Source organism: Meriones unguiculatus, chromosome X (genome assembly GCF_030254825.1).
Source record: "Meriones unguiculatus strain TT.TT164.6M chromosome X, Bangor_MerUng_6.1, whole genome shotgun sequence".
In the NCBI taxonomy this organism is placed as follows: domain Eukaryota; kingdom Metazoa; phylum Chordata; class Mammalia; order Rodentia; family Muridae; genus Meriones; species Meriones unguiculatus.
This window is the reverse complement of record NC_083369.1, coordinates 129,941,383-129,957,603: the sequence shown is the minus strand read 5'-3', so window position 1 is coordinate 129,957,603 and position 16,221 is coordinate 129,941,383. Positions and strand designations below refer to the sequence as shown.

The 16,221-nt window shown below is 36.6% G+C and overlaps 1 protein-coding gene across 4 annotated transcripts in view; it reads left to right on the top strand.

The window, feature by feature from the left end:
* The window catches only part of Mid1 (midline 1), a 427,052-nt gene that overhangs the window by 396,340 nt on the left and 14,491 nt on the right, over positions 1–16,221 (top strand). For all 4 annotated transcript variants that reach the window (XM_060374282.1, XM_060374283.1, XM_060374280.1 and 1 more), the window contains exons 7-8: positions 4,417–4,560; positions 14,224–14,385. In XM_060374282.1, the coding sequence (XP_060230265.1) occupies positions 4,417–4,560; positions 14,224–14,385 (306 nt within the window). The remainder of the gene's footprint in view (positions 1–4,416; positions 4,561–14,223; positions 14,386–16,221) is intronic.

The window sequence follows — 16,221 nt, the reverse complement described above, 5'->3', positions numbered from 1 at the left end:
AAAAGAAGAAAGCATTTGATTTGCAAGGCATTTACACTGTGGAACCAAATCTAGTTTCAGATATTTATGGATATGATACCTCCTTTATTTAGCTTTTGATTTTGAGACTGAGCTAAAGCGCTCCAATCTAGTAAAATGTTTTATGATAATAGAAATGTTCTGTGTTGAGGATAGTCAATATATTAGTTTTAAAAACTTGAAATGTGGATATGGTGAAATGTGATTTTTTATTTAATTTTTTTAAAAATTTATTCACTACATTCTGATTGTAGCCCCCTCCCTCATCTCCTCCCAGTCCCACACTCCCTCCCTCTTCCCCTTTATCTGACTCCCCTATTCCTCAGAAAGAGGAGCCCTCCTCCCCAACCACCTCACCCCAGCCTATCAAGTCTCATTGGGATTGCCTCCTTCCTCTTCCTCTATGGCCTGGTAAGATCCTACCTCCACCGGGGGGAAGTAAACAAAGAGCAAGCAAAAGAGTCCATGTCAGACAGCCTCTGCTTCCCTTACTAGTGAATCCACATGGAGACTGAGCTGCCTATAGGCTACATCTGAGTAGATGTCTAGGTCCTTGCTTGGTGCAACAGTCTCGCAGGAACCCCTGAGCCCAGATTTGTTGCCTCTGTTCTTCTTATGGTGCTCCTATACCCTCTGTATCCTACTATTCAGCTACTCTTTCCTAGGATTCCCTGCACTCTGCCCAAAGTTTGGCTATTAGTCTTAGCATCTGCTTCAATCCCCTGCTGGGTGGAGTATTTAAGAAAGCATCTATAGTAGGCTCCTGTCCTGTTCCCTTTCTTCAGCTGCTTTTGGTGTCTATTCTATTTGCCCTTATGAATGAGAATTAAGTATCCTGCCGAGGGTCCTCCTTGTTATTTAGCTTCTTTTTTTTTTCCTGTGGATTGTAATATGGTTATCCTGTATTATATATCTAATATCCACTTATAAGTGAGTATGTATCTTATGTGTCTTTCTGCTTCTGGGTTACCTCACTCAGGATGATCTTTCCTAGTACCACCATTTGCCTACAAATTTCATGATCTCCTTGTTTGTAATTGCTGAGTCGTATTCCATTTTGTAAATGTACCACAATTTCTGTATCCATTCCTGAGTTGAGGGACATCTAGGTTATTGAATATAGTTAGAAGTTAAGTACCTACGTGGTGTGCATAGTTTCTGAATTGCAGTACAATGCACTATTCACATTTTTCTCTTTTATTTCTCTGACATCTTCATTTGTGGTCTTTTCATAACATGAATACTCTACCTACTGCTGAAGTTTTATCCAAAATTACAGGAGAAATGAGGGAATAATGGCAAAATGGCATGGCTAGCCAAGTATGGCTTTGTTTATTAAAAAACCAAAACTATTCCTTGAAAGACCTACCTAGAAAATTTTCACTTAAGTCTCTTGGAACATATCCATGTCGAAGGCTCATTCCCAAGGCCAGAGAAAACTAGAAAATTAAATATTTTCCCAGGAATATGGTCTTGTTGCATCAAATCATCTTCATGTTCTTGTGTCATCAGCAAGAATATATCTTCAGTTCCCAACAATCAATATATTTAAAATGGATGTCCATTTAAATTTCTGTAGGGAGTAGAATTCATTTACTAAAAAGGAAGCTGTGAAAGTAGTATTTATGAATTAGTAACATGCATGCCATACGGCTGTTTATGCCAAAGTAAAGGGCATATCAGGAATCTAAAATTTTGCTTTTTGAGTCCTGAACCCCAAATTCAGTCCATTTCTAGATATAGCAATTCTTGCCATAACATACAATGCTTGTCTGATATGGCCGAGTCCAAATAGTTTTTCCAATATTTATAAACAAGAAACCAAATTTTTGTGGTATATTAGCTCACCATTCCTTGTGTTTGTGATGAAGGTGAGAAAATAATAGTTCTGGTACTGATTTTGTGGGTACTGAAATTGGCAATATGCTGTAGTTTTCATTTACAGAAATTTAGGAATTCACTAACTTGGGGTTTATAATCAAAGCAGAGTTAGCCTGCCTGGCTGTGCAAACAAGAGTTTTTTTTCCTATGACATGCCTCTAAGTGGTGTGTCAAGTTAATAATCCATAGAGGTGACATTTCCTGCCTGATGGTAACTACTGCCATGTGGCTCACGACTACTTGCCTATTTTAAAGTTAAATTTTTCTGTCTATTTAGTAATATATTGCTATGTATACAGCAAAAAAAAAAAAATCTATCTTTCCACAATGATTAATGGAGAAAGAATTCAACTATTTAAATCATGAAAGACTATGTTGTTGTTCACTGATGAACACAGGGATGATCCCAGAGCAACAATGACCACACAGACAAAAACAAACACATTTTTTATGACACAGCAGTATCTACGTGGAATGCATCTCCTGATTGGTATCACTTATTCATACATATTCAAGTCACACTGGGCAAAACTAAATTTCATGTGTAGTCTCTTCATATGTGAAATGTTCAAACACACATTTCCAGAAAAATGTTTGAAAGGTTATGAGGAATGCTTATTTCTTTTTTTCCATTTACTTATTTTTCATTAGTGGATATCATTTTGAGATAGGATCTACTGTATAACCTAGATCACCCTCATACCCACATTCTTCCTGCCCCTACCTTATAATTTATAATTAAGATTATAAATGTGTACCATCAGACCCAGCTGAGCCCTTTTTATTAATGAAGTCATTGTGAAATTCAAACTAACAGGCAAAGTTTTTCATGACTTGTGCTAAATGTTTTTTCAGGTGTCAAAGTAAAGAAAATTAAAGGAGAATTTTAAATTTACCATTTTTATAAAGGCCTCCCCTCCCCCACCTTTTATTTTTTACAATTTAACAGCTCTAATCAGAAACTAATCAAAATAGAAAATACCTATGCAATAGTGTAAGTAAGAGTTTTTCTAAATCCATAGAATGCAAACATGCTTTTCTCTTTGAAGTTTACCTCCAGTGTACAGAAGAATATAAAGAAAAGCTATAGATCAATTTTCTAAACCAAAGGCTAGTAAACGTTGACTGAAAATGGCCAGATGGCAGATTATCTTATGTTTTGCAAGCCATATATTTGTAACTACTCAGCTTTGTTATTATGTGTAAACAGCCATAGATGGGCAATATCTGAGCAACTCATGGCTGTGCTCCAATAAAACTTTATTTACAAAAGTAGCTGTTGTGGGCTGAAGAGGTAGCTTGGTGGATAAGAGGACTGGATCATCTTTCAGAGGACCAAGTTTTTATCCCAGCACCCACATGGTGGCTAAAATTTTCTGTATCTTCAGTCCCAGGGAATCTTATGACCTCTTACGGCCCCCACAAGCACTGCAAACACTTGGAAACAAATAACTATTTACATAAAAAATAACAAAAAGAATAGCTGTAGTTTGCCTACCTCTAAAATATTATTGCCAGCACAAAGCACTTATAGCCTTGTTTTTCCTTCCTTAATTATTCTCCTCATAAAATTACTTATTGGAATTAATCCAGTGTAAGTGATTTAGAAATCACATGTTTTAATTGAATTTAAACTTCTGAGCTGTTGACTATGTCAAACAAAACAAAAGACTTCTATAGTGATAAAGGCAACCAAATGCAAGTATCCATGATTTTCTTAGTAAATAAGAATGTATTTCTAAGAGATGAGTGCTTGTTAATTGTGATCATTTTAATTAAACATAGTACCTACAAATTGAAAGAGGGAAAGAAACTAGTTGTACACTAATAAATTTAGCAAGGCATCAAATACCTAATAAAAGTAAATTTTCAACTATTTAATTGATTTGCTATGGAATAACAAATGATATTTCTCAAATATATGGTGTCATGTAGATAAAAGGTTGGCTAAGTGGGTTTCATGCAAAATCTGGCCCTGTGGCTATTATATATAAATAAAGTTTTACTGGAGCATGGCCATACTTATTTATGTACAAATTATTTGTGTCTGCTATCATGATACAATGGCAAGGTTAAGTAGTTGCAAGAGCATCAAGCTGGCCTACAATAACTATAACATTTTCCATCTAGTCCTTTACTAGTAAAGCTTTCCAACTCCACCCTCCAAAGTGAATAAAATTATGGAAGTTTGTCTTGGTTACTTTTTCTATAACGCGATTTTCTTTACACACAAGAAGCTATTGTTTGCTTAGTCTACTAAATATATTCTCATTATAAATTGAGATAACATCTTATTGGCTGGCTGGTTTTTAACCATATTTACATAAAAACAACAACAAATAAACTAAATAATTTCATAAGTAGACAACTGAATACTTTGGAACCAAAATTCCCATCATTAAGATAACAGACCTGGTAGACCTATTTAGGAAGACCTGCTTTTATAGTTAAATACCTCCAAAATGTGATCCTAATGATGTCTATTGCTCCACTGATATGCATTCTTGATGCCCACAGCTCCTAACCCTCCCACAATTAGAGAAGAACTTTGCACGGCTTCCTATGACACCATCACCGTTCACTGGACTTCAGATGATGAGTTCAGTGTGGTCTCCTATGAACTCCAGTACACCATATTCACTGGACAAGCCAATGTTGTTAGTGAGTATCTCATGGCCTATTTACTTCTCTGTTTGATGACTGATTTCAAATAATCTGGGCAAAGGAATATAAACACCAAAAGGAGATAATAAGGAAGGAAAAAATTACAATATATTTTGGTTTCTTTTTCCTGCTCAAGGAAGGGATAATGCTTACTTTGATTGCAGTGTGAAAACATCTGGTCAAGTATCAATAAAATTAACAACGTCTGGAAAACCACATGGATGAAGCTCATGAATATGTTGTTTGATGAAAGAAGCTGGTAACAACATATACACTGAAAATCCATTTATCGATTCATAACTTAATGATCAAAATAAACTATTCTTATTTTAAAATGCATTTCTAGGGGTTAAAAGTGTAAACATTAACTAGGATGTTGGTTATATTTTGAATGTAATAGAGTCAGTGTGTCAGTGTGAAGAAATATATGGGAGAACTAGGGATAGTTTTCAGTAAAAGTATTTGTCTTACAAACAGGAATAGGGTTTAAGTCTCTAGTACCCATGTAAAATGTCTAAGCATAGTGGCATTTGCATATTGGGGAAAGATGAAGACAAGAGAATCTTAGGAGATCAATGACCAGCCAGTATAACCTAATCAGTAAGTCTCAGGTTCAATGGGAACCCTGGGGCAAAAAATAATATGGAGTTGGATAAAGGAAGACACACAGTGTTAACAAAAGAGTCTACATACACATGCACCTATGTGTACATATATCCTTATTTACATGCAAATACATATTTTGCCCCCTGCACAGTTACAGATATATAAAAGAATATATGATGGTTCATAGGACAAATAGCTATTTCTGGGTAGTTAGATAACGTGCTCTAGTCATTTTATCATGCATTTAATTTTATGTAATTTTCTAAATGTTGTTTCATTTAAAAAAAAAAAGAAAAAACCAATTTAGTAAATTGACAAGGTAAAGAACTGTAAGTGCCTGGTCCCATTCCAAGGTACTTTAGGGCTGTCCCTTCAACTCTTAACCACTACCTACTTGGAAGAACTATGTGTCTGTCACTGATGCTTGTTTGATAATTAGGAATGCTATGACCAACTCTAAGAGCAACAGTTGGTCATAAAGGTTATAGCAAAGTTATTTGAATAGAATTGAGAAAATGGCAAAGGATTAAAAGATGTCACTTTCTAGGGGAACAGATTTGAAACTCCTTTAGTGATATTCTCAGTTAGGTTTCTATTGCAATGATGAAATACCATGACCAGAAGCAACGTGAGGAAGAAAGGGTTTATTTAATCTCACAGTTTATATTTCACCATCCAGAGAAATCATGACAGAAACCCAAGGCAGGAACTGATACAGAAGCCATGGAGGAACACTGTTTACTGGCTTGCTCCTCATGGCTTATTGAGCCTACTTTATTATAGCACCCATGACCCCCAGTCCAGGGGTGAGCTTGGTCCTCCTATACCAAAAACAAAATGCCTCCAAAGATTTTCCCACAGTCTATTTAGTGGGACATTTTCTCAAATAAAGTTTTCTCTTCCCAAAGGACTCTAGCTTGTGTCAGTTTGACATAAACTAGCCAGCATGGCAATGAAAATACAGAACATGTCAAAATAGAGTACAGTAGTAGTCACTTTTCCACAGAGATGTTTTAAATACAGCCTTATTAATTTAATGTGGTCTTTATAAGAAGGAAAAAAAACAATTCTGTCTCAACTGGTATTTCTTATACATGTAGTTCTGATTACAGGGTGCTTTGAATAGAAATTTAGTTAAAGATTAATTATAAGAGCAATACAGAAGGACACTAGCTTCACAGTGACTAAGGTCGAATTAACACCACTTTAGATAATTTTCTTAGGTATATCTCTCTTCCCCTTCCTCTTCCTCTCCCTCCCTATTCTTTCTCTCTCCTTCCTTTCTTCTTTCCTTCCTCCTGTCTCCTAATTGGTTTGCCTTGGAAGCATTCAAAAAACTCTTGCAGTCTTTCTGGCTCATGTAATTTATGAGTGGAAGAGTGAGTCATGCAACATTATGTCAAAAACAGTTTTGGCAGGGAACAGAGAGGAGTCAGAAGTGAATGTGACAAAAAGGCCTTAGAGGGAAGTTGCAGTTAAACTAAGTCTTGAATAGTTGTGGCCACATGGAAGTGACTGACATAAGGGTTTTTGCAGATAGCTGTGTCAGCTTAAGCAAAATATACAGAGAGTAAAGTAGGGGAGCATACTGGAAGATCTCACTTGATAATGCCTGGCTAGGAAGGAGAAGGGCAAAAAACCATGCAGCCAGCTTCAGAAAGCACACGTCATCAGTCATCAGTCACTTAAGCCCAGAGAAAAGAGCTAGAACACATAGAGCTGTTCAGGTCACCCTATGTTTGAATTTTATGTTGGGGAATTGAGGTAGGCAATAATGGGTTCCGCTGCACAATCTGAAGCTAGCTTGCCAACACTGGAGAGAGTAGCGAGGTGCAGAATGTGCTAGAAGCAAGGAAAACAGAGAGCCTTTTGAGAGAACTCTCTAAGGTGTTGGAATAACCAGGTTCTCTAAATGGTGCTCAGCTGACAAAAGATAGAAATACTTCTGAGAAGACTCCTTGACCTTGGGCTGATTTCAGGTAATACCATCACTGTGTGTGTGTGGGTTTTTTGTTTGTTTGTTTGTTTTGTTTTGTTGTTTTTTGTTTTTTAATTTTATTTTTCTTTTTAGTTACATTTTGTTAACTCTGTGTCCCAGCTGTATCCCACTCCGTCATTCCCTCCCCAACCCCACACTCCCTCCCTGGTCTCCTCCCTGCCTACCATCACTGTTTTTTTACATACTCTAAATGCCTTTTGAGACAAACCTAAGTCACATTCCTTCTAAGACTGAATTCTTCTGAAATCATCCTTTTCCCCTGACTTTATAGATATTGCTACAAGACACTAATATATACCAGTTTTATATAAAAATTCTATATAACAATGTGTATTTCTATATCATATGCAGATGTTTACTTTTTTAAGTAAAGATAATAAGAGAACATTCTATTTTAGCACAAATAAAGAAATACTGCATTTCTTCCTGAAGCAGTATGGTATCCTGTTTCAAAACTATGTCCTAATTTATCTGTCCCATCTTATATTGATGGACATTAGCTCTCTTCCAACCTCTATAAACATTGACCAAATTAATATCCCTGCACATTTTACCTTTCATGCATGCAAAATTATATTTCTAGTATAATCTCTTGAGATATAATTAATAAAAGAGATTATTTGCATTTTAATTTCTGTTGATATTACCAAATTACCCTTCAGAGAGGTGACAGGTGATATTTAAAATGCATTTTAGCAAATTACATTTCACTGATTTTAGACATATGTACTATAAGCTAAACATAAGAAACCCAATTTAAAGCAAGGTAAACATGCATTATCTACATGATTACATGATAAATCCAAGGTCTAACTTAACAAATTCAGAGCCTGTAACACATTAGCCCATATGATACTACACTATATAGTATAAAAGGGAAAACACAAGAAAGAAAAATAGCAAATATCTTTTTGGCTTTATTTAAGGAATTTTGTATTATATTGTTCTTGTTGTATTTTATTAATTATATTGTGAGTAATTATAATATAATTATTAAACTATTATATTGCTATTGTATTGAATAAACCAGCCCAAAGATTTTATCAGACTTAAAGATGGAATGCAAAGGATGGCAAAAGCATGGATAAGTGAATATTATATATTGTATAAGTGAACATTTGATACATGAATATTATAGGTAAAAAAATGGAGTTATTTAATACCAAAATAGCAGTTCTTAGTCCATGTGAGGAATGTTGTATTTCTTTGAAATAATTTTTGTTTAACTAAAAAAAAAACAGTCATTGTGTATTTAGAAGGATTATTTCTATTATAGCTTCTTACATAGTCCCCCTGTGAAAAGCTCTTCTTGAATGCTATTTGTCCATCCTTCCTATTATTTTATGCACTGTCTTTTATTGACAAGATGTATTGTAAATCTTTACTGAAAATTCAAAAATATTTTCCAAATCTGCTTAGGGCTCCTTGTGCTACTAGCTAATCTTTTCTTTCTAGGTCTCTGTACCTCAGTTGTTGTAGTAAACCACAGTTAATTACTTTTAACTGACTTTACATAGGGGGAACTAGATAATATCTTAAAACTTTATTTAACCTCATTAAATTTCTCACAAATGTACTCATCCAAATGCAAAATTAATGATATTACTTTTTATTGTTCATTTTATTGATATAATTATAACTACATATGTTACTAATATTCTTAGTAATACAGAGATACATGCTTAATTTGCAATGTTTACCAAAACTACTTTTCATATGTTCTTTTAAAATCTCAGATCAGGAAATTTTGCCAGCAAGCTCTCCTTGTTATTTGCAAAATAAGCAGAAGTCACATCTCTTGTGGCCACCATATGGAATAGTTATATGCATACATTTCAGTCATTTTGAAAGCATTCACAAAAGTTATTAAGCACATATTATTTTTATAAGGAAGAAGCAAAACATGGTTCACTTCTGTCCAAATTGCTAGAAGAGACAAAGGCTGTTAGGAATCCGTGGAGAGACTCTGCAAACAGTGTCCACACTGTACAATATTCTGTAGCAAAGTGGCAGCTGCCATGCAAGGCTCTCCAATCCCCCAATGTAATTAAGATCATTTAATATGCTACAGTAAGAGAGAAGTGTTTCTGACTCATCAATGAAAACTCCTATGCAATGTCAAAAGGCTCAATTATGCTTCACTATAAACAAATGGTCTTCCAATTTCATGTTATTTTAAATTTTTTTTTTTACCTAGGTTGCAATCTGTGAACAACAGAGAACCCAGACAAGTCTAGGAGAAAGTGAAGTTTTAAGTCAAGATAGTTAAGTGGGTGTTTTATAAACAGATAAAGGAAACATGCCCACAAGTCTTGGCACAGTGTAGTGTGAAGGTAGCATAGTACCATATGCAAGAAATTAGGTGGTACAGACTGGTATAAGAACAGCACTAGCAACACATTTAAGGTACACTCCAAGGCACCCCCTATCATAAATGTCCCAAAAGAAAATTGTGAGTGTTGGGATTTTTTGGCATTTTTAATACATTCTCTATTATTATCCTGTCAATAGTAGTAACATAAAGGGAAGGGAAAATGGTTAGTGTTTATGAAGATAGCTTGCTGACTGTAAATATTTAATATTTACAGATTATTAAATATTAAATATTATAGACTGTTCTATAATATTCAAAATAATAATAATCAGTCACACACTCTGGGTTTTGGGGCAGAGGGCTTGATACAGTAAATTGTTGTTGGGTTAAGATTTATGATTGGATGCCAAGTTGCAGTTTATACCAATTTTGCACATCTGCTCTAAGACATTGCTGAAAGCGTTCCCTACCATATTAAAATCAGCTTCAGGTTTGTACAGGAGTGGGGGGTTTATTAAAGCATTTTTATCTTTTCCCTCTTTGACCACAGTAGTCATTTCATTGTAGCATGTACAATTAAACAGGAACAGTGCAAAAGCAATGAAGTTGATAGGACTCTCATTTGAATCTGCTGAATGCTATTATTGTTTTGTATTCATGCCTGACTGCTTTTGACAAAGACCTAAGGATATGTGAGGATTATACTAAGATAGAAAAGTTAATTTTGTTTTATTATGTTTTAATAATATTATTCAATATCTTCAAGTAAACTATAGGCCTCTGGGGACAGGGTCTCAGAGTTCAAAATGACCTTACGTTGGTTGGATCAAAATCTAATATTTGTCTGCAGAAGACTCCAGAAATACAGGGTTTCTAGAAACCCAGTTTTCTAGAAAAGGGTATAGTAAGAAAGGATCAAAAAGAATATAGAATACATAGATGTTCTTCTCACCATAGCATTTAGGCATGTTTTCTTCTCTCCCTTTATTAAAAAGCCTTTTTTTTTGGACTCTTTTCTTATATAATATATTCTGATTAGAATTTCTCTTCCTTCTACTCCTCCTAGTTCCTACCCACCTCTCCTATCCAGATCCACTCACTTTCTGCCTCTCATTAGAAAAGAAAAAGCTTCTATGAGAAAAAAAAAAAAACAACAAAACATTATAAAATAAAAGGCAATAAAAGAAAACAAAGACCATCACATTGAAGTTGGACAAGGCAAACGAATGGAAGGAAAAAAGCCCAAGAGAAAGCACAAGAATCAGAGATACACTCATTCACAAACTCATGAGTTCCCTAAAAATACTAAGCTGAAAGCTGTAATATATGTCGAGAGGATCTGATGTCAACCTGTATAAGCCTTATGCATGATGTTTCCATCTCTGTGAGTTCATAGGAGCTCTCCTGGTGCCCTCCATATCCTCTAGCTCTTACACTGTTTCCACCTCCTCTTCCCTGGGGGTTCCCTGAGGTCGGAGGGGAGGAATTTGATGGAGATGTCCCATTTATTGTGTGTTCCAAGGTGTCTTTCGTTGCATAAAGTCTCTCTGTGGGTCTCTGTATTTGTTCCCATCTGGTATTGGAGGAAACTTCCCTAAATGATGAATGAATAAGGCATCAATCCTAGGTCTCTGGTTCTTGGTCACCCATGGATATGGGTTCCATTTCATGGAGTGGGCCTTAAGTCAAATCAGACGTTGGTTGTTTACCCCCACAAGCTTTATGCAGTAGCATATTTTACAAGAATGACAGCATTGTAGATCAAAGGTTTTGTGGATGGAATAGTGTTTATGTTTCTCTTTTGGTAGCCAGAAGAGTAACTTCCTATACCAAAGACACTAGAACATGGGAGTGAAGGAAGGTTCTACTTAGGCAGCAGCTCAATCTCAACCAGTGAGTTATGTGGATATAGTCTTCATCAATGGGGCCTTGTTTTCACTGTGCAGAGAGCAACCTATTCTCTTGGCAATGGCCTGAGTTTGGAGATTTCCATACGGCTCCTTTGGCAAACAATTCAATTGGATTTAAACCAGTCTTGATACTGAAAGTTTTGTTTGGTGGCAAGGGATGGCCATCTGGGACTCAGGATGTTTTCTTTTTACTCAAAGAATATGTGGGGAGAAAACACAAAGTGCAGAGCTACAAAAAAAAATCAGAGGAGACATAGATGATGTCTTTAGTTATTCTACTCAGTATTAAACTCTTCCGTAGTTTCAAGTTATTTCCTTGCTTCCTGCTTGCTTTTTCAAGTCTCAAGGTCCTATGATTAAAAAAATATTTATAGGTAGAAATGAAAAGAAGTGACAGAAAAATTCATCGAGCCTCATGATTCAGGGTAGTACCTGAAAATACTACTCTCTCAAGATACAGAACATGTGAGGCTAGAGAGACAGTTCTGTGGATAAAGTGCTTACTGTTCAAATATGGGGATCAGTGTTTGGATCTTCAGAACCCACATATAAAGCCAAGAAGTAAATTGTGGCCTCCTGTAAACCCACCATTCAGGACACAGACAGGTAATCCCAAGAACAAGCTGCCTAGCCAAACTAGCCAGAATTGGTGAGTTCCAGGTTCAAGGAGAGATCCTGTCTCTACAAATAGAAGTCAAGGAAGGCACCTGTTATCCCCCTCTGGCCTGCATGTGCACATGCACTTACATGCACATGAACACACACCAGAAAAGATGCAAAGGCAGTAAATACATTTTCAAAACAGTTTTGAAAAGCTCTTGTTATCTGTCATAATTCCAGGTGTAATTTTTGAGTCACAACTTGGAAAAAGCATATAGTATAAGCCAAGGACAGACTTCAGGGAGCCAGTGACTATCCTGCAATGCTATGCAAATATTTGTGGCTTGGTGTAGATGTGTATTGTAGATTTCTTCTCACAGAGAAGTTTCATTAGATTCTCAAGAATGTGGGACCACAAAAATAAGGAACTGTTTCTTGAGAGTTGGGTGAGGTATAAGTTGACTGAAGATCAAAAGATCTAACTCTTTGATTTGCAAATGAACAAAAAATAAAAGAGGGGGAAATGATTTTGGAGCACCTCAGGAAGTGAAGTGGTCTGGCACTCTCCCAGGAACCAGTACTGAGAAAAGGAAACTTCATGACAGCCTAGTCACCAGGGAAATGGGAAAAGGTTCTGTTGGAGTGGAGATTGATGGCTTGAGAGAGGAAAGTTGGGCCTGAAACCAAAAGAAGTTTCTAGCATCAGTCAGCTACAAAATAAAATGACTTTCCTTTTCATATATGTTCTTCCAAGCCTCATAAATCCTCAGCCTCTTTCTCAGCACGTATCTTACAGAATACAGCCAGAAGAACAGTCCTACTCCACTCTGGACCAGCAATCCCCAGGATGCAGCTGGTCAAAAAATCCTATGGATGCTTTCCTAAGATCCACACTGGACCCCAAGATGCCCATAAGTACTACTGCCCCACGTTTCTCTTACAAATGCCTTCTGAATCCATACTAATACAGGATCAAAGAGATCCTTGATGATATTTTTATATCTCTTTCATTAGACGTACGATGAAGTTGACTAAACTGTGCTGGTTTTAATCCTGCACATACCTAATATTAAGGTCATTGTCTTAGTTAAAGTGACTACTGCTGTGATGAAACACCAGGACTAGAAGCAGCTTAGGGAGGAAAAGATTTAATTTCCTTTATACTTCCACATTATTGTTCACTGAGGAAATTCAAGGCAGGAACTCAAGCAGGACAAGAACCTGAAAAAGACCGAAGCCTTGAAAGAGTGCCACGCTACTGGCTTGAACAACCTGCTTTTTTTATAGCACCCAGGACCACTCAGCCACAGGGTATCAACATCTACAGTAATCTGGCCTCTCCCACCTCAATCACCAGTCAAAAAACATGCCCCCATAGATTTTTCCATAGGCCAGTCTAGTAAAGCGTTCTCTCAATTAAAATTTCCTCTTCCAAAATGATTGTAGCTTGTGTCAAGTTGACATAAAATTAATCGGAAAAGCTTCCCTCCATCTCTCATTTGTTGAAATAAGTAGTGTGTCTACAAAATGTTCCTCCCATGGCAATGATGGAGATGCAGTGGGCCAACAGAAATCCCCAAGCCTACTCTTAGACAAAGCACGATGCCATTTGTGCTCAGCTTTTCATTTAACAAGTCATATGACTAAAACCAAAGCCAATGGCAAGGCAGTATATCCTTCCTTTTAAGAGGGAGCAACTGCAAAGCAATTTTAGCTTGGATATGAGCAAGGGAGATGTAGAAGGCAAAATGCAATCAATTGACTGTGTTGATGAAGTCAGCTTTTAGTTAGTACATGCATCATCATCTGTAAGTCTCCTAATTCATGAGAACCAAGCTTAAATGACCATTGTCATTTAGGAGGAACTAAGAAAGAGGGGGGTTGGTCAGTGATTACTTTTGTTTCCTCCTCACAACCCTTAATAACACATCATGCACATGTTTAGTGCATAAGATCCCAGAAAAACAAACAAACAAACACCTTTGCTGTACCTATTCACATAGACCAGATTTTGCAATATAAGCATTTTCAGTGGCTTGTCCAGATGGGACACTCAAAGAGAACTTATAATACAGAGTAAGCTGTCCATAAAGATAACAGACTAAACTCTGTTTCATTGGTTATCCCATATAAAAAGTGAGGAAGCTCTCCATTTTTCAGTGTTTATAGTTCAAAAACCTAAATTTCTGCAGACATTGCCTGTGATTGTACTTGTCTTGTTGGCTTTGCAGGTCTGTGTAACTCGGCTGATAGCTGGATGATTGTGCCCAACATCAAGCAGAACCACTACACTGTGCATGGCCTACAAAGTGGCACCAAGTATATCTTCATGGTCAAGGCCATCAACCAGGCAGGCAGCCGCAGCAGTGAGCCTGGGAAGTTGAAGACAAACAGTACGTGCTATGAACTCAGCTGAGCCATCATCTTACGTTTATGTGCTTCTTAGCTAATACCACTCCCTGCCTTTCTTTTACCTTTTCTGTCTTGGGCCTCACTGACAGTCCCAAAAAAGGAAGCAAAGAGCCAGTGTAAAGTACCGAGGTTCCCAGCATCTAGCTCTGTGCTCCAAAGTTGATTCTGTGTCTTCTAGGCCACATGACCATTGATTTCTCCACACATCATTGCTCTCATTCTTTGAGAAAATAATCCTGGAGAAGTTCTTGTGAGAAATAGAACAAGTATTTATAAAGCCTGACACAGAGCAAGACTCTGAAAAGGGAAGGGTAGATAGGATTCTTTTCCATAGTCAAAAACATTTTCATAGCTCTTTCTTCATAAATTCTTTATTCTCTTCCAAATATCCAAATATCTGTCTGGGTTTGTAATTCTCAGTTAGGGGCAATGCCTTCTTTTCTCCCACGACCCTGGCCCATGTGACATTTAATACTGCTTGGAGACATTTTTTTTTCTCAATTATCAAAGCTTGGGGGCAGGAGGATGCTACTGGCATCAAATGAGTGGAAGACAAACATAGGAAATATCCATGGTATGCAGTACAGCTCCCACTACAGAGAATGATGCAGCCTGTACTTGTTCTCATAGTTCTGTCATTTTCCTCTACATGTGTTTTGTTTTATCCTATCTTCTTTCTTGACATCTTTTTGATCTAGAAATATTATGTTATGTAACTATGGCACCATGCTGTGGAGGTTGTCAGTCAACAGAAACAATGAATGAGTTTTCAAAAGGAGCTCCCACTTCACCATATCCTTGTTTCCCAGGGCATAGTAACACATGTTGATCTTAAGACAATAAAGGATAGAAGAAGAGCACTGGATTAAACATGAGAAAGCTGAGGTTCTGCCACATGGCATTATATGGCTGTAAGATTTGTTTTGTTCTGTTTTTCCTTAAACAGAATAATTTTATTTTGTGATGATTTGATTCCCAGAAGACCTATAGCCATTACAGGGAGTCCTGTGTAACATTTACTCAGCTTCCCCTAGTGTCAGCATCTTACATAACCTTGACACATTTATCACAACTAAGAATTTAACATCAGTGCATTCCCCTTGCCTAAGCTCAGATTTTACAATGTTATTTCTAATATTCAGTTCCTGTCTCAGGGTCTACTCTAAGAACTCACATCACATTTGGTGGTTCTTTTCCTTTTCTCATTTTATAAAAGAAGTTTTTGGTTCTTCACTTTTAAAACTGAAGTAGTTTAGCCACATTTATAAGCTGTCAGAAAGATAAATTTGAAACAGTTCTGAGAACATAACTGTAATATTATGCCATGCTTTGTTAAAAACCACATAGTACATGGAAATGAATGTATGAATACTCTGGTCAACAGCTTTTTATTTACACTGGAGCATGCATTTGGTCTGTAGGAGTTCCTAGTAAGTTTTAGATACTATGCAATAGGCTAACAATACTATGACAACATTCAACTCCTTCAGATGTTCTTCTCTCAAGGAATTTGTAGGTGTTGGAGAAGACACAACATTAAGCCTTGGTTATCATTGCCTTTCTGAAGTCTGTAATGGCACTAACCCAAGAAAATGCTGGATATTCAAAAAAGCATAATCCTTCATAGCCATGGGGGCTTTTCCGGGTGAGGTGGAATATGAATAAAAGGGAGTGTTCCATGACAAGGGAACAAACAGCATTGCAAAGGCCCAAAGAAAAGCAGATTATGTCTGTGGAATAGAAAACTAACGAGCATGTTAAAAATAACATGCAAAATGAGAGGATATCTGCTTCAGGAAGCTAATTACAAAAACAAT